Below are 13,139 nucleotides of genomic sequence, written 5' to 3'. Positions count from 1 at the left end.
TGGCCTCAAATTCAGAGATCTGCCTGCCTCTGCTTCCCCAGTGCTAGGATTAAAGGTCTATGCCACCACACCCAGGTTTGCCATCTCTTCTTAGCTTCATTTCATTCATGGCACAACACAGCCTGTTGGATCCTCCAAAGAGAACTTCGGGGAGTTGCGGGATTACAGTTGGCAGAAGCATACCCGGAAGCCCTCAAGCATCTCTTAGGTGGGGGAATTTTAAAGGTGCTGTAAAGGCAGTGATTGTTGTTGAGCCTTCCCCCCTCACACTCCAGGTTAGTACTGAACAGTCTAGGGAGAGGGTGGGGACTAAAAAGACTGAACTGGCCACATCCTTCTAGCTGTGGGCAGTTTGCTGAGCTGCAAAGAATGGTTGGCCACTGTATTCCAGGGAAATGGACATCAGCAAAAGTATAACTTTGGACTTGTCTCATTCCCATAAATAGTGCAGAGCAGAGGGAAGACATAGCTACTCCTGGTGGTGACAATTCCTGGGGAGGAACTTCCTGAGGAAGATCCCATCTCTGCAGAGTATCACATCATAGTCTGCTCACTCTTGGAAGTTTAATAATCTTACTGTTGGGGGGAAGAAAATGTTAAGATCTCAAAAGTAGGAACCTGAGGGGTGTGTGTGTGGGATTGATGGCTGCCTGGAGTTTGTATCAGAACAGCCACTTGTAGCATGGCTCCCTTGGAGCTCCTCTGATATTGCTGCTATTCTAGTCCTGTCAGGCACCTCCTCCCCCGAATCCCATGCAGGACCCCAGGAGTGGGTTGTCCATGTTCCTCCAATGTATTTTCTCAAATCACAGGCATGGGAACCCTGGATCTAATTCAGATCTGCTTTTTAGTGAATTTGGCCTTGGAAGCCCAAATCTCTAGAGGTGTTTTGCTTGCCCAGGAGCAACTGCAATGTTCCCCCAAATCTAAAGAGACCCTCATCTGTGCAGAAGTTCCTCCAGGGTTTCTTTCAACTTTCAGGCTGGGTAGGAAGCATGAAGTGCTATAAGCAAATATTTCATGGGGAGGTCTCAGCCACTGTCAATACTAGGAAGTAGGTGAGATACGAGCTCCTGAGGTGGCATCTGGGTTCCCGAAGCCCCCGTGGTTGTCTTGGACTTGACAGCTGAGCTAGTCTGAGCTCACATTTTACCCAGCTTGGTCTTTAGATTCACAAGCCAAGCAGCCATCACCCATTAGCTGAAGATAGCATACCATGGCCCAATCCTCATCCCCTTAGAGGGGATCCATGACTTGTGCCAAAATTAAGAACCAGTATTTTTTAATATAAAAAGACCAATGAAAAATTTATTTATAAATTTTTCACGATGGGCTACAAGTCTATATCGTACGCTCAGGAGTGTGCCACAGACTTCAAACAGATAGAAGAGACCAACCAGGACCCATTTGAAGCTTCAACATAGGCCTAGGAAGTTTTAACATTAATTAACATAATTAAAAAGGCATTTGCATGTAGAAAAACCATACAGAACTCCTTTTGAAGTAATCCGTGCTTGCCTCAATGTCTGCCAGTTTCACGACATTATCACTATTCCTCCCACACTGGTTCATAAAAGCGCAGAAGACCAAAGAATATGGCCAGGCGGCACAAAGGGCTCCACCCACCTGTGTCCTCAAGTGCTCCCCATTTTTGCACGCAGGGTCAGCAGCACTTCTACGAAGGGGAAACCTCATTTAAATTTGAATAATTCAGCCTCCCTTTTATTACCCAGGATCAAAACAAGAAGGGGTGTGGGGTTGCATAGAAAATTGGAACCACAGAAACCAGGAAGTCTCCTTTCAGGGACAGCCGGTGATGCTCCAGCCCCTCCTCCAGCCCTGGTCCTAGGCACAGCCCCTCCCTCATGGCTGGATCCTCAGATCATAATAGGGCCTTGGAGCAGGGTTTGAGGGTAAGGAGGGGGATTGGGGAAGGCAGAAAGAGCACCGTAGCCTTTCCACTCATTCAGCAATAGCGTGAGAGATTCACAGTCTTTATAGGAATTTTATAAAAATATAAATATGCGTACACAACAGCCTTCACAACGCTGGACAACGCCCTTTAAAACTGGGTTCATAACCAAGATTCAAAAGATACATCTAAAACTTGGCTTTAAAACATGTTAATATTTTATAGTCTGTCATAAATGTTATGACATTTAATCGTGGCAAATTCATTTCCTTTTTTAAAAAAGTGTGCAACCGACTATTAACTATAATAGAAGTCACTAGGAAGGGTAACATGCTCTCAGAATCCCCACGTCCCAGCCACGCGGGCTTCAAAATCCCTTTGGAACTTTGCTAAACCAGCCAGTGTGGGGAATGGTGGCCTCTCACGGGAGGGGAAAGGGACACAGATCCTGGGCTCCCTAAACTCAGAATCCAGGGAGAGGAACAGAGGAATGAGGTGTGGAAGATTAGAGACTCGGTGGGGGAGGGGCTAGCAATGGGAAAACCATAGGGCTAGGCGATATTTTCAGTGCAACCAAAAAAATGGTAGACTCAAGTTTTTAGTTTTAAGGAAAAAAATGCATCTTTCTCCCATAACCACGCACAATATTTCCAAACAAAAAACTCAGGCGCACAAACTTCACCCACAAATATACACACACGTGATAAATAGTTGAGGACATCAGGAACCCGGAGCGTCCCCTTCCTAAGTGCGAGGGCGCGCAGATGGTGGAGTCCGGTAGTGGTTGCTTGGCGGCTGCCAGCGGCGGGAGCCGCACTGCGAGCGGGCGGGTCTCACGAACGGCAGCGGGAGTGCGAGTCCGCCCGCGCCTTTTACCTTCCGAAGAAAACACTTCAAGCGGAGGATCCGGTATCTCGGGATTCCGAACTCTCCCGGTGTGAGACTCAAATTTCAAAATGCAGTACTGGAGCCTGCGCCCCGCCCCCACCCTCTAGGCGGTCGGGGGCCGTGGGAAGGCTCAGGGGCCCCGCGGGGCTCAGAGGGCTGCCGAGGGGAGGCGCTCTCTTGCGGAGAGCCGAACCCTGGGGGCCACGGACGCGCTACTTTGGTCGTGGCCGCGGACGGACGTAGAGACCTAACCCGATTTCCACGCGGACCAGCAAACCTGGCGCACACCGAGGTAGTTGGCGGGAAGGTACAGCAGAGACGACGCGGGTGAGGGCCAGGATCCGGGGTCCGGGTGGGTATCACCGGCCGCTGGCCGCGTACTTGGCCTTGGTGATGAGATAGAGCACGATGTCCTGGTGGCCCCCGAAAGCGGCGATGTGCAGCGCGCTCCAGCCGTCGCGGTTGGCTAGGCGGATGTCGGCTCCGAACTTGACCAGCAGCTTCACCAGCTCCAGGTTGCCGTCGATGACTGACTGGTGGAGCGCAGTCTGGCCCTCCGGCCCGAACGAGTTCACGTTGAATTCGCAGTTAGTCATGTTCTGCAGCAGTGACTGCAGCTCCTGCGTGTTGCCCTTGCGCACCGCTTCCTGGAAGATGCGCTGCGTCTGTGGCGCCGAGCAGGTGGACAGTTCGGCTTGGCTCATGCTGCTGCAGAGCTAGGGCCGCGGGCCGCGCCCCGGCTTAGCGCGGGCGGCGGCTGCAATGCGGGCCCCGGGCTGTCTCGGGGCGTGTCTCGAGGTACGCCTCGGCGCATGGAGGGCGCTGCGCCCTCGGGCCCCGCACGCCGCCCCTGCGCACTCGGGCGTTGGGGGCCGAGGGCCGCTGGCGCGGGACCCCTGCTGCATCCAGCCGCGCCCAAGCGGGCGGGCGGGCGGGCGACAGGGCTGGGTGCTGGTTCGCAGAATCTGGGGCAGCCGGAGGCCGCGACACTCGCAGTCGTGGTCTCTTCGAGGTTAGGCTTCGCTACAGCTGAACTCCAACCGCGTCCCTTTGCAAAACAGTTCTAATTCGCCCGCCGCTTCCCCGCGTCTTTTACGGGTCTTATATTTGCATAACAATGGTCGCTCTTGACGTGCACGCTAGGGCACTTTCGATTGGGTGGTACCCACGTGGGGGCGGGGCGGAGGCGGGGTCTGCGGCTGCTCCCTCCACGATAGAGGGCGCTGGTCTCAGCTAGCACAGTTAGGGTGGTCAGGAGGCCTCAGGGGTTTTCCAGCACCACTGCGGGATCCCAGGTCCGGTTGCTCCGGTGTATAACCTCCTTCCGCAGTTTTCTTCTTCCTTCATAGATGTTGAGAGTTGCGGAGTTCCTCGCGCAGCCACTCCGAGGCCTGGATCTGGCGTTCACAGGTGGCATTTCCACGAACTGCTCGGTTGTGTAGTCCTCCATCACTCTCGTCCTTTCTACTCAAGTGTAATTTACCAGGGAGCTTGAGCAGCAATAGTATTTGGCCCCTCCACACTGATGGAAGGAGCTCCATGCCCCTAAGACACCCCCAGTGTAGGGGTTCTTTTGGCAGGCTGGCACAGCCTCCCTCACACCCACCCTCTCTCCCTCCCTTTTCCTCCCCTCCCCTTCTCCCTCCCCCTCACTATCTCTTTCTCGGTGGCCAGTCTGTCACTACTCCTTATGTGTTACATCTGTTCAGTGTCAGCATGTACCTGCGACTCATAGGGCTGGCTTGTGAGACCCACAGCACTGCCCTCTGAGGGAGTTCTGAAATGACTCATTTCCAAACCGTAAGCCCCACGTTTTATTGACCACTCTTAACAACTGACCAGGAGGCAGGAGGTGCTGGGGCTGGCTGGGAAGGCAAGGTTCCACATTTCCTCATTATGTTTTACAGCTTATAGCTTCGCTGTGGTTGTTGGAAATTAAGGAGGAATGATCTTAAGATTTGACAGAGCAGAAGGCAGGGCAGGTCAGGGCTTGATTTCTTCTGAAGCTAACTGGGAATTCCAAGCAGGCAACTGTAAGCCTCAGCTGGGCAGACCACCCTGCCAGGCTCATCTGGGGAAGCTCCTGCCCGAGACTCAGAACTGTATCATTCTCACCAGGGCATTCCCCCAACCTTACTTTGTGTTCTGGGAGGAACCATAGCTAAATTGAATGGAGAAAGTGAGCAAATGCTCTCCGTGATCAACTTTGGCCAGTTGCTGTGAGGCCAACTTGTTTAAGGGTCACACTCCCCTTCTGCAAACCTGAGAACCTGAACCTCATGTGTATTCAGCTTGGAAACCTCTCTGGTCTTGGGATCCATGGTCTATTGGGTTCTGCCCATTTGGTCCCCTAGCCACACCTTATGCCTCACTGTTCCAAGATCTTTTTTGTTTGTTTGTTTTTGAGACAGGGTTGAACTAATCTTTCTTTCTCTCTCTCTCTTTCTTTCTTTCTTTCTTTCTTTTTTGAGGCAGAGTTTCTCTGTATAGCCCTGGCTGTCCTGGAACTTACTCTGTAGACCAGGCTGGCCTCGAACTCAGAAATCTACCTGCCTCTGCCTCCCAAATGCTGGGATTAAAGGCCTGCACCACCACTGCCTGGCTACTGTTCCAAGATCTTGAGAGGAACCCTTATGGTTCTCCCCACTTTGCAAGTAGATTGAAATGCAGTTGGGAATTCTGAATGATGCCCCAATGCAGGCCATGTCACAGGACTAACCCACAACAAGATGGGCCGGGAGAAAAGGAGTTCTGGGAGCATAGGAGGATGGGATCTGCTTCCTGGTTGGCCCATGGTTTTTATGCATTTGCATAAGGGTTGGAAGCATTAGACAGGCAGGAGTCAGAGACCACACCTTGGGGTGAGCAGAGCCCTTACTTTCATCTAGCCCAGGTCTGTCCCTTGAAGGTGAATGGGTCCCTGGATAGGCCTCTACCTAGGTGGGCTCCAGCCTGGCCTGAGGAAGGGCATCTGAGATGCTTGCCCAGAACAGAGCCTGGGAGAAAAGTCCTGTTGACATCCGCAGCAGGCGGCAGACAAAGGGGCCCTGTGTGAGCTCAGTGTGGGAACGCTAGGCCGCCACCACAGGGGCTGTGAGAGCTGGAAGGCTCAGCTAGTTCTTGAAGAATAGCATGGCTGGTGTGGCAGTCCTATCGTGGTAAAAGCTTATCCTGAGGACATTTGGCCCTGTGTCAGACTCAAAGGACAGACAGATGTGCCTGATGTGCCACCACCACTGTGCAGCTGGGACGGAGCCGGATGACCAGCTTCCTGAAGGACTTCTTAGGTGATGATTGCAGGATCCCCTGCTGGCTCATGCTCCTTCACCACAGCTATGCTCTGGCCCACACCCATGCCTTCCTGTAGCTGTCTCAGATAAGGAGGGGCTTGGGGAAGGCTGTGGGGCATTTGGTTTCTAGTAAGCACCACCCAAGTGTTTGCTGGAGGACACTTCCAAAAGGTGGACATTTGTTCCATGCTATTGAAGAGAGGGAGGGGAGGGGGCTCCCAGAGAGTCTCGGGGGACCTATATTAAGCTCCGGTGTTGTGATGCTTGCTTGGGATCTAGGAGACCCCCATCTGGCTGTGATACTGGACTCTGACCTTTATGCCCTGCCTGATCCTAAGGCAGGGAATCCTGATCCCTCTGACCTAATGCTGGTCCAGGAGCATCCTGACCACCATCTGCTCATTCCTAGAAGGAAACACTGGGAAGGGCATCCTTCTCCCTCCAGATGCCTGGCTTTTGCTTAGGTGGGTGCTTAGCAGCCAGCAGCTGTGAAAGTAATGCTGTGAAGCGGTAGCATGTACAGTGTTCTGGAATCTCTGTTGGAGAAATCTGGGTGGGGTAGTCCAGGCAATCTGAGAGGCCATAGGAGGACAGCACAGACAGGGCAGCTGGCCAAAGCTGGACCAGGCCTGCAGCCACCTTAAAGGCACTGAGCAGGGGAGGGAGGCCAGTGGGCAGTGGGGGGCGGGGCTTCCAGCTAATTCATTAAAATGTGTTGGGGAGCGTGGGAAAGAGGAGAGTGTTTCTTCCCAGCAGCCCAGACACCTGGTAGAAGAGAGAGGATAGGAATCAAATAACAAACACTGAGCTCCAGCCAGCCGGCAGAGCAGAGGAAGGAGGCCGGCAGGAACTGCAGCAGACAATCACTGTGACCAGGCTCCTGTCCATGCCACTCAGCATGGCAGGCCAACACTGGATGGACAACATAGCTGTTCTTTTACACTGTGATTATATCCACTCCTCAAGGCAACCTGTCTGTGCAGCTGAGAAAGGCATATTGCAACTAGTCTCCAATGCCTGAACCTGCATGGGGCAAACAGCCTCCAACCCCTTGAACTGGCAAAGGTGGAAGTGCTTCACCAAAAGTGAGCCTTGTGCTCAGCAGCAAAGAGGAGGCGAGGCAAGGGAAACACATGGGACAGTGGGCATGGCTGTCCCGAGGATGGGCCTAAGGGCAGGATCAAAGGTGGACAGCATGGCCAGATCTTCTCCTCCATTTCACCTTTGTCCTGTAGCTGCCTAGGATGCAGCTGTGCTGGGAAGCAGTTAAAGGCTCCTTGATGCTTCCTTGTAATCCAGGAGTAGGGAAGAATGTGGTTAGGAACTCTTCCAGGAGAGGACACAGAGCTAGGGGTCTCCCTGCTGGAGGAAAGGAACACTCTACCCCTGGTCCCCTCAACACTGGGATGCTCACCTCAGGCTCCAAGGCTGCCTGACAGGTTGAGTGGAAGGTCTGGATTAGAGGTGGCTCAGAGGGGCACTGGGAGTTGCTGCAGTCTCTGCCCAGGTCTCCTCATTTATGAAGTGTCAGCTAGGTTGCTCTAGGCAGAATGGGCTGAGATGCAGATCCCAGGCACTTTTGGGCGAGTGGCATGTCATCATGGACTCTCGGGAGGTCCCAGGTGGGCTGTTCCAATACCACACACTTGGATCTGTAGGTATTCACTGCACTAGGTAGAAAGAATGCTCAGAACCTTGCCTGAAGGCATCTGTTAGGTTCTTCAGCCAAATCTGAGCTGGTTTCCGCTTGAGGCAGGAAGCAAAGGAAAGGGATGTGAGCAAGGGGTGGAGGTGGCACATTCCTGGGGAGTGAGCAAGGAGGAGGCAGGCTACTAGAACACCAAATGTCTTGGCTGCAGGCTGGCTGAATGCAGGAGTCTCCATCCTGGGTCTTCTCCTTCCTCCCTTCCCCTTTCCCTTCGTTCCCATTAGGTCTCCTGCCTCTGCGATCCCTGACATCAGCATCCTCAGATCCTCTAAGGAAGCTAGCTTTAGCTATGTGGGCCTCAGCCTCCTCAGAGAGCAGAGGCAGCAGCATCTACTTTTGGGCAATTGTGACAAGGGAGGGGCCCATCGCATGAGTGAGAGTCCTGCTGTATTAGTAGGTAGCCAGGTGCTTCCAGCCTCCCAGTAGGTTATAGTGGCTGCTCTTCTCTCTCCTCAGAGAGTCACCTTTGCCTGATCCAGGGTGACAGAGATCTTATGGGTCTCACCTGGATCCAGGGCCTAAGAACCCTGGCCATCTAGAAATCCATTTGTCTTTGGAGTCTCTAGCAGCTTGAAGGCATGAGGAAGGGTTTGGCATAGGCACAGGGGATAGACTAAGCAAACCGTCAAGGCTACAGCCTGAATCACAAAATGTTTTTCAGGTTTATTGTTTGGCTGTTTCTGGCTGCCTTGTTTTTAAAAAGGTCTACTGGTTGTGCTGGGAGCCTGGCTTAGCCCATAGCAGTTGAGGGCCTCTCCAGGACCTCATGGAAGTGTGTGATGATGAGGCCTAGGTGGGAGCTATCCCAGAAAATCTTGCCACATTGCTCAAAAACAGTAGAAATGTTGCAGCTGAAGCTTCTTTAGCATGCCAGATAGGACTCCTGCCAGCCGCAGTGGTGTGCCATTGGTCATGTAGCTAAAGTGTTGGCCTATGTGTCCTCTAGCTTTGCCCAGTCTCAAGTGGGATCATAGGTGCATCACTGCCCCCACCTCCTCCTCTGGGATCAGGTCTAGGCAGGGAGACAGTGCCTGATTTCTCAGGTGGCTCAAGGCATCCACTAGCTGTGCTCAAGGTCCTGTTCCCTCTAGTAGCTTCTGTAGAACTCATATGGTTCCATCTGAGTCCTTGCTCCTGGTGGCTTCATCTCCTATTAAAAGATGATAGGAGCCGGGCAGTGTGGCACACGCCTTTTAATCCCAGCAGTTAGGAGGCAGAGGCAGGGGGATTTCTGAGTTTGAGGCCAGCCTGGTCTACAGAGTGAGTTCCAGGACAGCCAGGGCTACACAGAGAAACCCTGTCTTGAAAAACAAAACAACCCCCCCCCAAAAAAATTTTAAAAATGGGGGTGGGGGCTGGAGAGATGGCTCAGTGGTTAAGAGCATTGACTGCTCTTCCAGAGGTCCTGAGTTCAATTCCCAGCAACCACATGGTGGCTCACAACCATCTGTAATGGGATCCGATGCCCCTTTTCTGGCATCTCTGAAGAGAGTGACAGTGCATCCACATACATGAAATAAACAAATCTTTACAAAACAAACAAACTTAAAAAAAGGGGGGGGGTTGGAGAGATGGCTCAGCCGTTAAAGGCTAGGCTCACAACCAAAAAAAAAAAAAAAAAAATGATAGGGCCTGATGGAACTGTCCTAAGGAGCACAGAGTCACCTGTGCCCAGAAGGCCACTGTGAGCTTAATCTCTGTTATTTCAGTGCCTGCCTCACTGCCCTGCTCCCATCTTCCAAATGGAGAGTTCAAAGAGCAGAGGCTGAGAAGCCTTGGTACTTCTGGGTTCCTCCCCAGGGAACTTAAACTTTGGGCCATTCTTAGGGCTCAAAGGTCCCTGGGAAACAAGTCCTGGGCATGAGATCTGCTGATTAGGGATCCAGGGGCCTGAGAACCAGTGGGTGGGGGTGGGGCAGACCTTTTGTAGTGATAAAGAGATAAGCCCACAGCCAAAGAGCCCATTTCGAAATCAGCCAGTACCAGGGTGGGGCCCCCAGGGCCTCAGAAAACATTGAGGATGGTTTTTGCTGGCCTTTGCAGGTCCTGGCCAGACTATGAACAGAGGGCAGAGGGGCCAGTGTCCAATTGAGTGATCCCTGCAGGACTGAGCAACTGAAGAGAGTCTGGGTAGCAGATGAGAAGGGCAGCCTGTCCACTCCTGTGACCTTTTCCTTTGTTTGTCAAACATTTCTTTACAGAAGGTCCCAGATCAAGTATAGGTAGGACATGAATGGGTGCAGTGAAGTCCTAGGAAGCCATGACCTCTGTCTGGCTTACCTGCCCCCCATCCAGCCTGTGGAGCTCCACTTTTACTCTGCAGACTTCTGTGACATCAGCTAATCTGTCTAGTTGCCATCTTGCAAGGAAATGCAAGACAGAGGTCTCCACTCGAGGCTACCTGCCAAGCCGCAACTTGTGACCCCAAGAGGGGAGAGTTTCAGTCCACCTACTCCCAGGCAACTTATGGAGAACTGAGAGCTAACTTACACAGACTGAAGGGTTTGTATATCTGCCCACTGCAATGGGGGACAGGCTCTGTGCCCTGAACTTAAAGCACCTGACTGGCCTGTGTCACTGTGCCAGGCAGCTGGTAGCGTGCAATGCATCCAGCAGTCTGCGGACCCAGAGAAATAGAAGGGATGGTTGACTTGACTCCAAAGGGATTCTGAGTGTCCCAGCTTCCTAAACCAGGGTCAACTGCATGAGGAACAGGTCACTGGGCCTCCATGCTTACCATCCTTCTACATGTCAGTACCCAGGAAGTTCAGGGTTAGAGCACCTCCCAGCCACTCTTGAGATCGACCTCTGAAGGACCCCCAGACTCCCATCTGCTTCAGGGATCCCGTTACCTGTTCTGCTCCAGTCCCCTGATCATCACTGAGCTGTATCAGTTGCTCCATCAACTCTGGAGATTTTTTGTTGTTGTTTTTTCGAGACAGGGTTTCTCTGTGTAGCCCTGGCTGCCCTGGAGCTCACTCTGTAGACCAGGTTGGCCTCAAACTCAGAAATCTGCCTGCCTCTGCCTCCCAAGCGCTGGGATTAAAGGTGTGCGCCACCACCGCCCGGCTGACCAGTACCTTAAGATCTGCAGAGAAGGAGATCTTAACACAGGCCGATTTCTGAGTTCAAGGCCAGCCTGGTCTACAAAGTAGCTCCAGGACAGCCAGGGCTACACAGAGAAACCCTGTCTCGAAAAACAAAACAAACAAAAAAGGTACTGGTCACTGTTGCAGGCCTGGGCAGCCAAGAGGGTGTCGAGTAATGCTTAGCACTTCCTTGCTGTACCCCAACTCCAAACCCACGTAGTTTTAGTTGAGAGTTTCTTCACCAGTAAGCATGTGAAGAATGGTGCATAAGGTAAGGGTTGTAGCCCTGTGGCCTATTCCCCATGCAGTTGACCCTGCAGACCAAGAAGCTGGGGCACTCAGCACTCTTCTCTTCTGTGCTTAAACCAACCATGCCCTCTATTTCTGTGGGTTGATTTGCACACAGGCCTGTCACTTCTCATTTAAGTTTAGGGCACAGGGCCTGTCTCCAGCCTACGGACTGTCTGGCCCCAAGACCTTGGAAACTGCCTAGATCACCTCTAGACCCAGACCCTTTAGGGAACAGCCAGGCCTGCACCCTCCTGGACAGCCAGGCTCATGTGTGAGATGAAGGGTCACTGTGAAGAGCAGCAGGTTTCCCTGGATCCTCTGGCTGCTGTCTGTATTTATAACTTCCGGGATAGCTGCTAAAGCCCCAGGGTTCTGCTGCAGCCCTCAAGTCCTTGGTGGGTGAGGAACAAACCCCACTCTGGATCTTTTTGGGCATCTTGGATATGTGGTGGTCTAGGGCATCTGAGGGTCCAGCTAAGGCCTGTTAGGACTTCCTTGCTGTACCCCAACTCCAAATCTGTTACCCTGACTACTGCCATTGACCAGGGCAAAGAAGGGGGGACTTAATCCCAGGTGACCCTTCTCATGACCTCCAGTTGGTGGCTACCTACACAAGTGAGTTTGAGTTTCAGGACAAGCTGGGGAGGAGTCCTAGGCAGTCATGTGTGTGTCTATGGAAGTATGTACTTTTGGGTGTCAGAGCAACTGAAAGGAGGTAGGGTCCCTGAGTCACAAAGGAGGGCAGGGAGGTTACTGACAGCTAGCTCTCTAGTGATCATGCTATGCCCCCGCCCCTCTTGGGGGCTTTGGGTGAGCCAGGCAGGTGTCCTGGAAGAACACATTTGGAGCCTCAGGGTGTGCCATACTGGGCGGCACCTGCCCCACCCACACATCCTTTTCCCACGGGCCTTTCGACACCACAAGGTTGCATTACCTGTGGCTTAGCCACCACTTCAGCTCTGCAGCCCCCGCTGGCCAGGGGCCTGGGCTGGGGCTGGTAGGGAGCTAGGACCTGCCTGCCTTTGCTCCAGCTTCCAGATTTCCCACCATGAAGCCCCTTACTCATGGAGGGCACCTCCTTTGTCCCCATCACTTCACCCAACCTGGTCTCTGGGTACAGCTCTGAGTACCTTGGAGCAGGTGTTCAAGTTGAGAGCCATGGGTCTGCCTGAAGCCACTGCCTAGGCTAGGCTGGGGAAGGCTGGAGGACTGGTGGCCACTGGAGTCTTTACCACCACAGAGGTCCCTGTTCTGCTTTAGCATGTCCTTCTGTAGGTGGGGCATCAGTAGAGTTAGAGGCTGCATGTCCTCTGTGCTCCTTAGCCCTCCTAGGATCTGTGTGCAGTCTGGGTGAGGCAACCGGCTCATGCTGAGTCACCACCATGCAAACGCCTGGTGCTGTCCACAAGGACCTGGCCCCACCTTCGGGAACCATGAGTGCTGGTTTTCCCACGGCCGTTGCCCGCTCTTGGGCCTTGCTGTCACCCTTGTGGGGCCCAGGGAACCCTGCCCCTGCCTGGTCTGGAAAAGCCAGTTCTGCACTGTTCACAGCACCCGCCCTCCACCTTCAGGCTTGCAGCCCATAGGAAGACCAGCCACTAGGGCCATCATGGCCAAGTACACATTAGGCCATTAAGATAGTGACCATTCTGGAAGAATTTAGCCTAATATTGAGCGGCACCTGCGAGCCCAACAGCCTCCCTTCTGCAGAGAGGAGGTTTGTAGCAGCTGGCTCTCTCAAACTTCCCAAGGCCCCACACCAGGATCTTTGTTACAATGCCTCTCCACTGGTGTGAAGCCAGGAGCTTCAAACTTTGGGATGTCACTGGATCCTGCAGGGGTGGGTTGGGGTGGGGGTGTTCAGGCTGAGCAAAGGCCTGAACCTAGATCAGCACAGCTGTGTGCATGCCTTAGGCCAGCCTGACAGGAAGAATACCTAGAGGGTGTGGGAGGGCCCAGGA

General features: G+C 53.2%; 2 protein-coding genes across 2 annotated transcripts in view; both read right to left on the bottom strand.

Moving 5' to 3' along the window:
* Positions 1–1,285: 1,285 nt before the first annotated feature.
* Nrarp (NOTCH regulated ankyrin repeat protein) lies at positions 1,286–3,895 on the bottom strand. Its single transcript, XM_031369291.1, has one exon. The coding sequence runs from the start codon at positions 3,502–3,504 to the stop codon at positions 3,160–3,162; it is 345 nt and encodes a 114-aa protein (XP_031225151.1). The 5' UTR covers positions 3,505–3,895; the 3' UTR covers positions 1,286–3,159.
* Positions 3,896–8,477: 4,582 nt separating this feature from the next.
* Positions 8,478–13,139, bottom strand: part of Exd3 (exonuclease 3'-5' domain containing 3) — a 41,863-nt gene continuing 37,201 nt past the window's right edge. The window contains 3 exon segments of the mRNA XM_031373174.1: positions 8,478–8,630; positions 8,632–8,744; positions 11,009–11,036. Of these exon segments, the coding sequence (XP_031229034.1) occupies positions 8,529–8,630; positions 8,632–8,744; positions 11,009–11,036 (243 nt within the window). The 3' untranslated portion in view covers positions 8,478–8,528.

The sequence above is a fragment of the Mastomys coucha genome, unplaced genomic scaffold (genome assembly GCF_008632895.1).
Source record: "Mastomys coucha isolate ucsf_1 unplaced genomic scaffold, UCSF_Mcou_1 pScaffold15, whole genome shotgun sequence".
NCBI lineage: Eukaryota > Metazoa > Chordata > Mammalia > Rodentia > Muridae > Mastomys > Mastomys coucha.
This window is presented reverse-complemented; position numbering and strand designations above follow the sequence as displayed.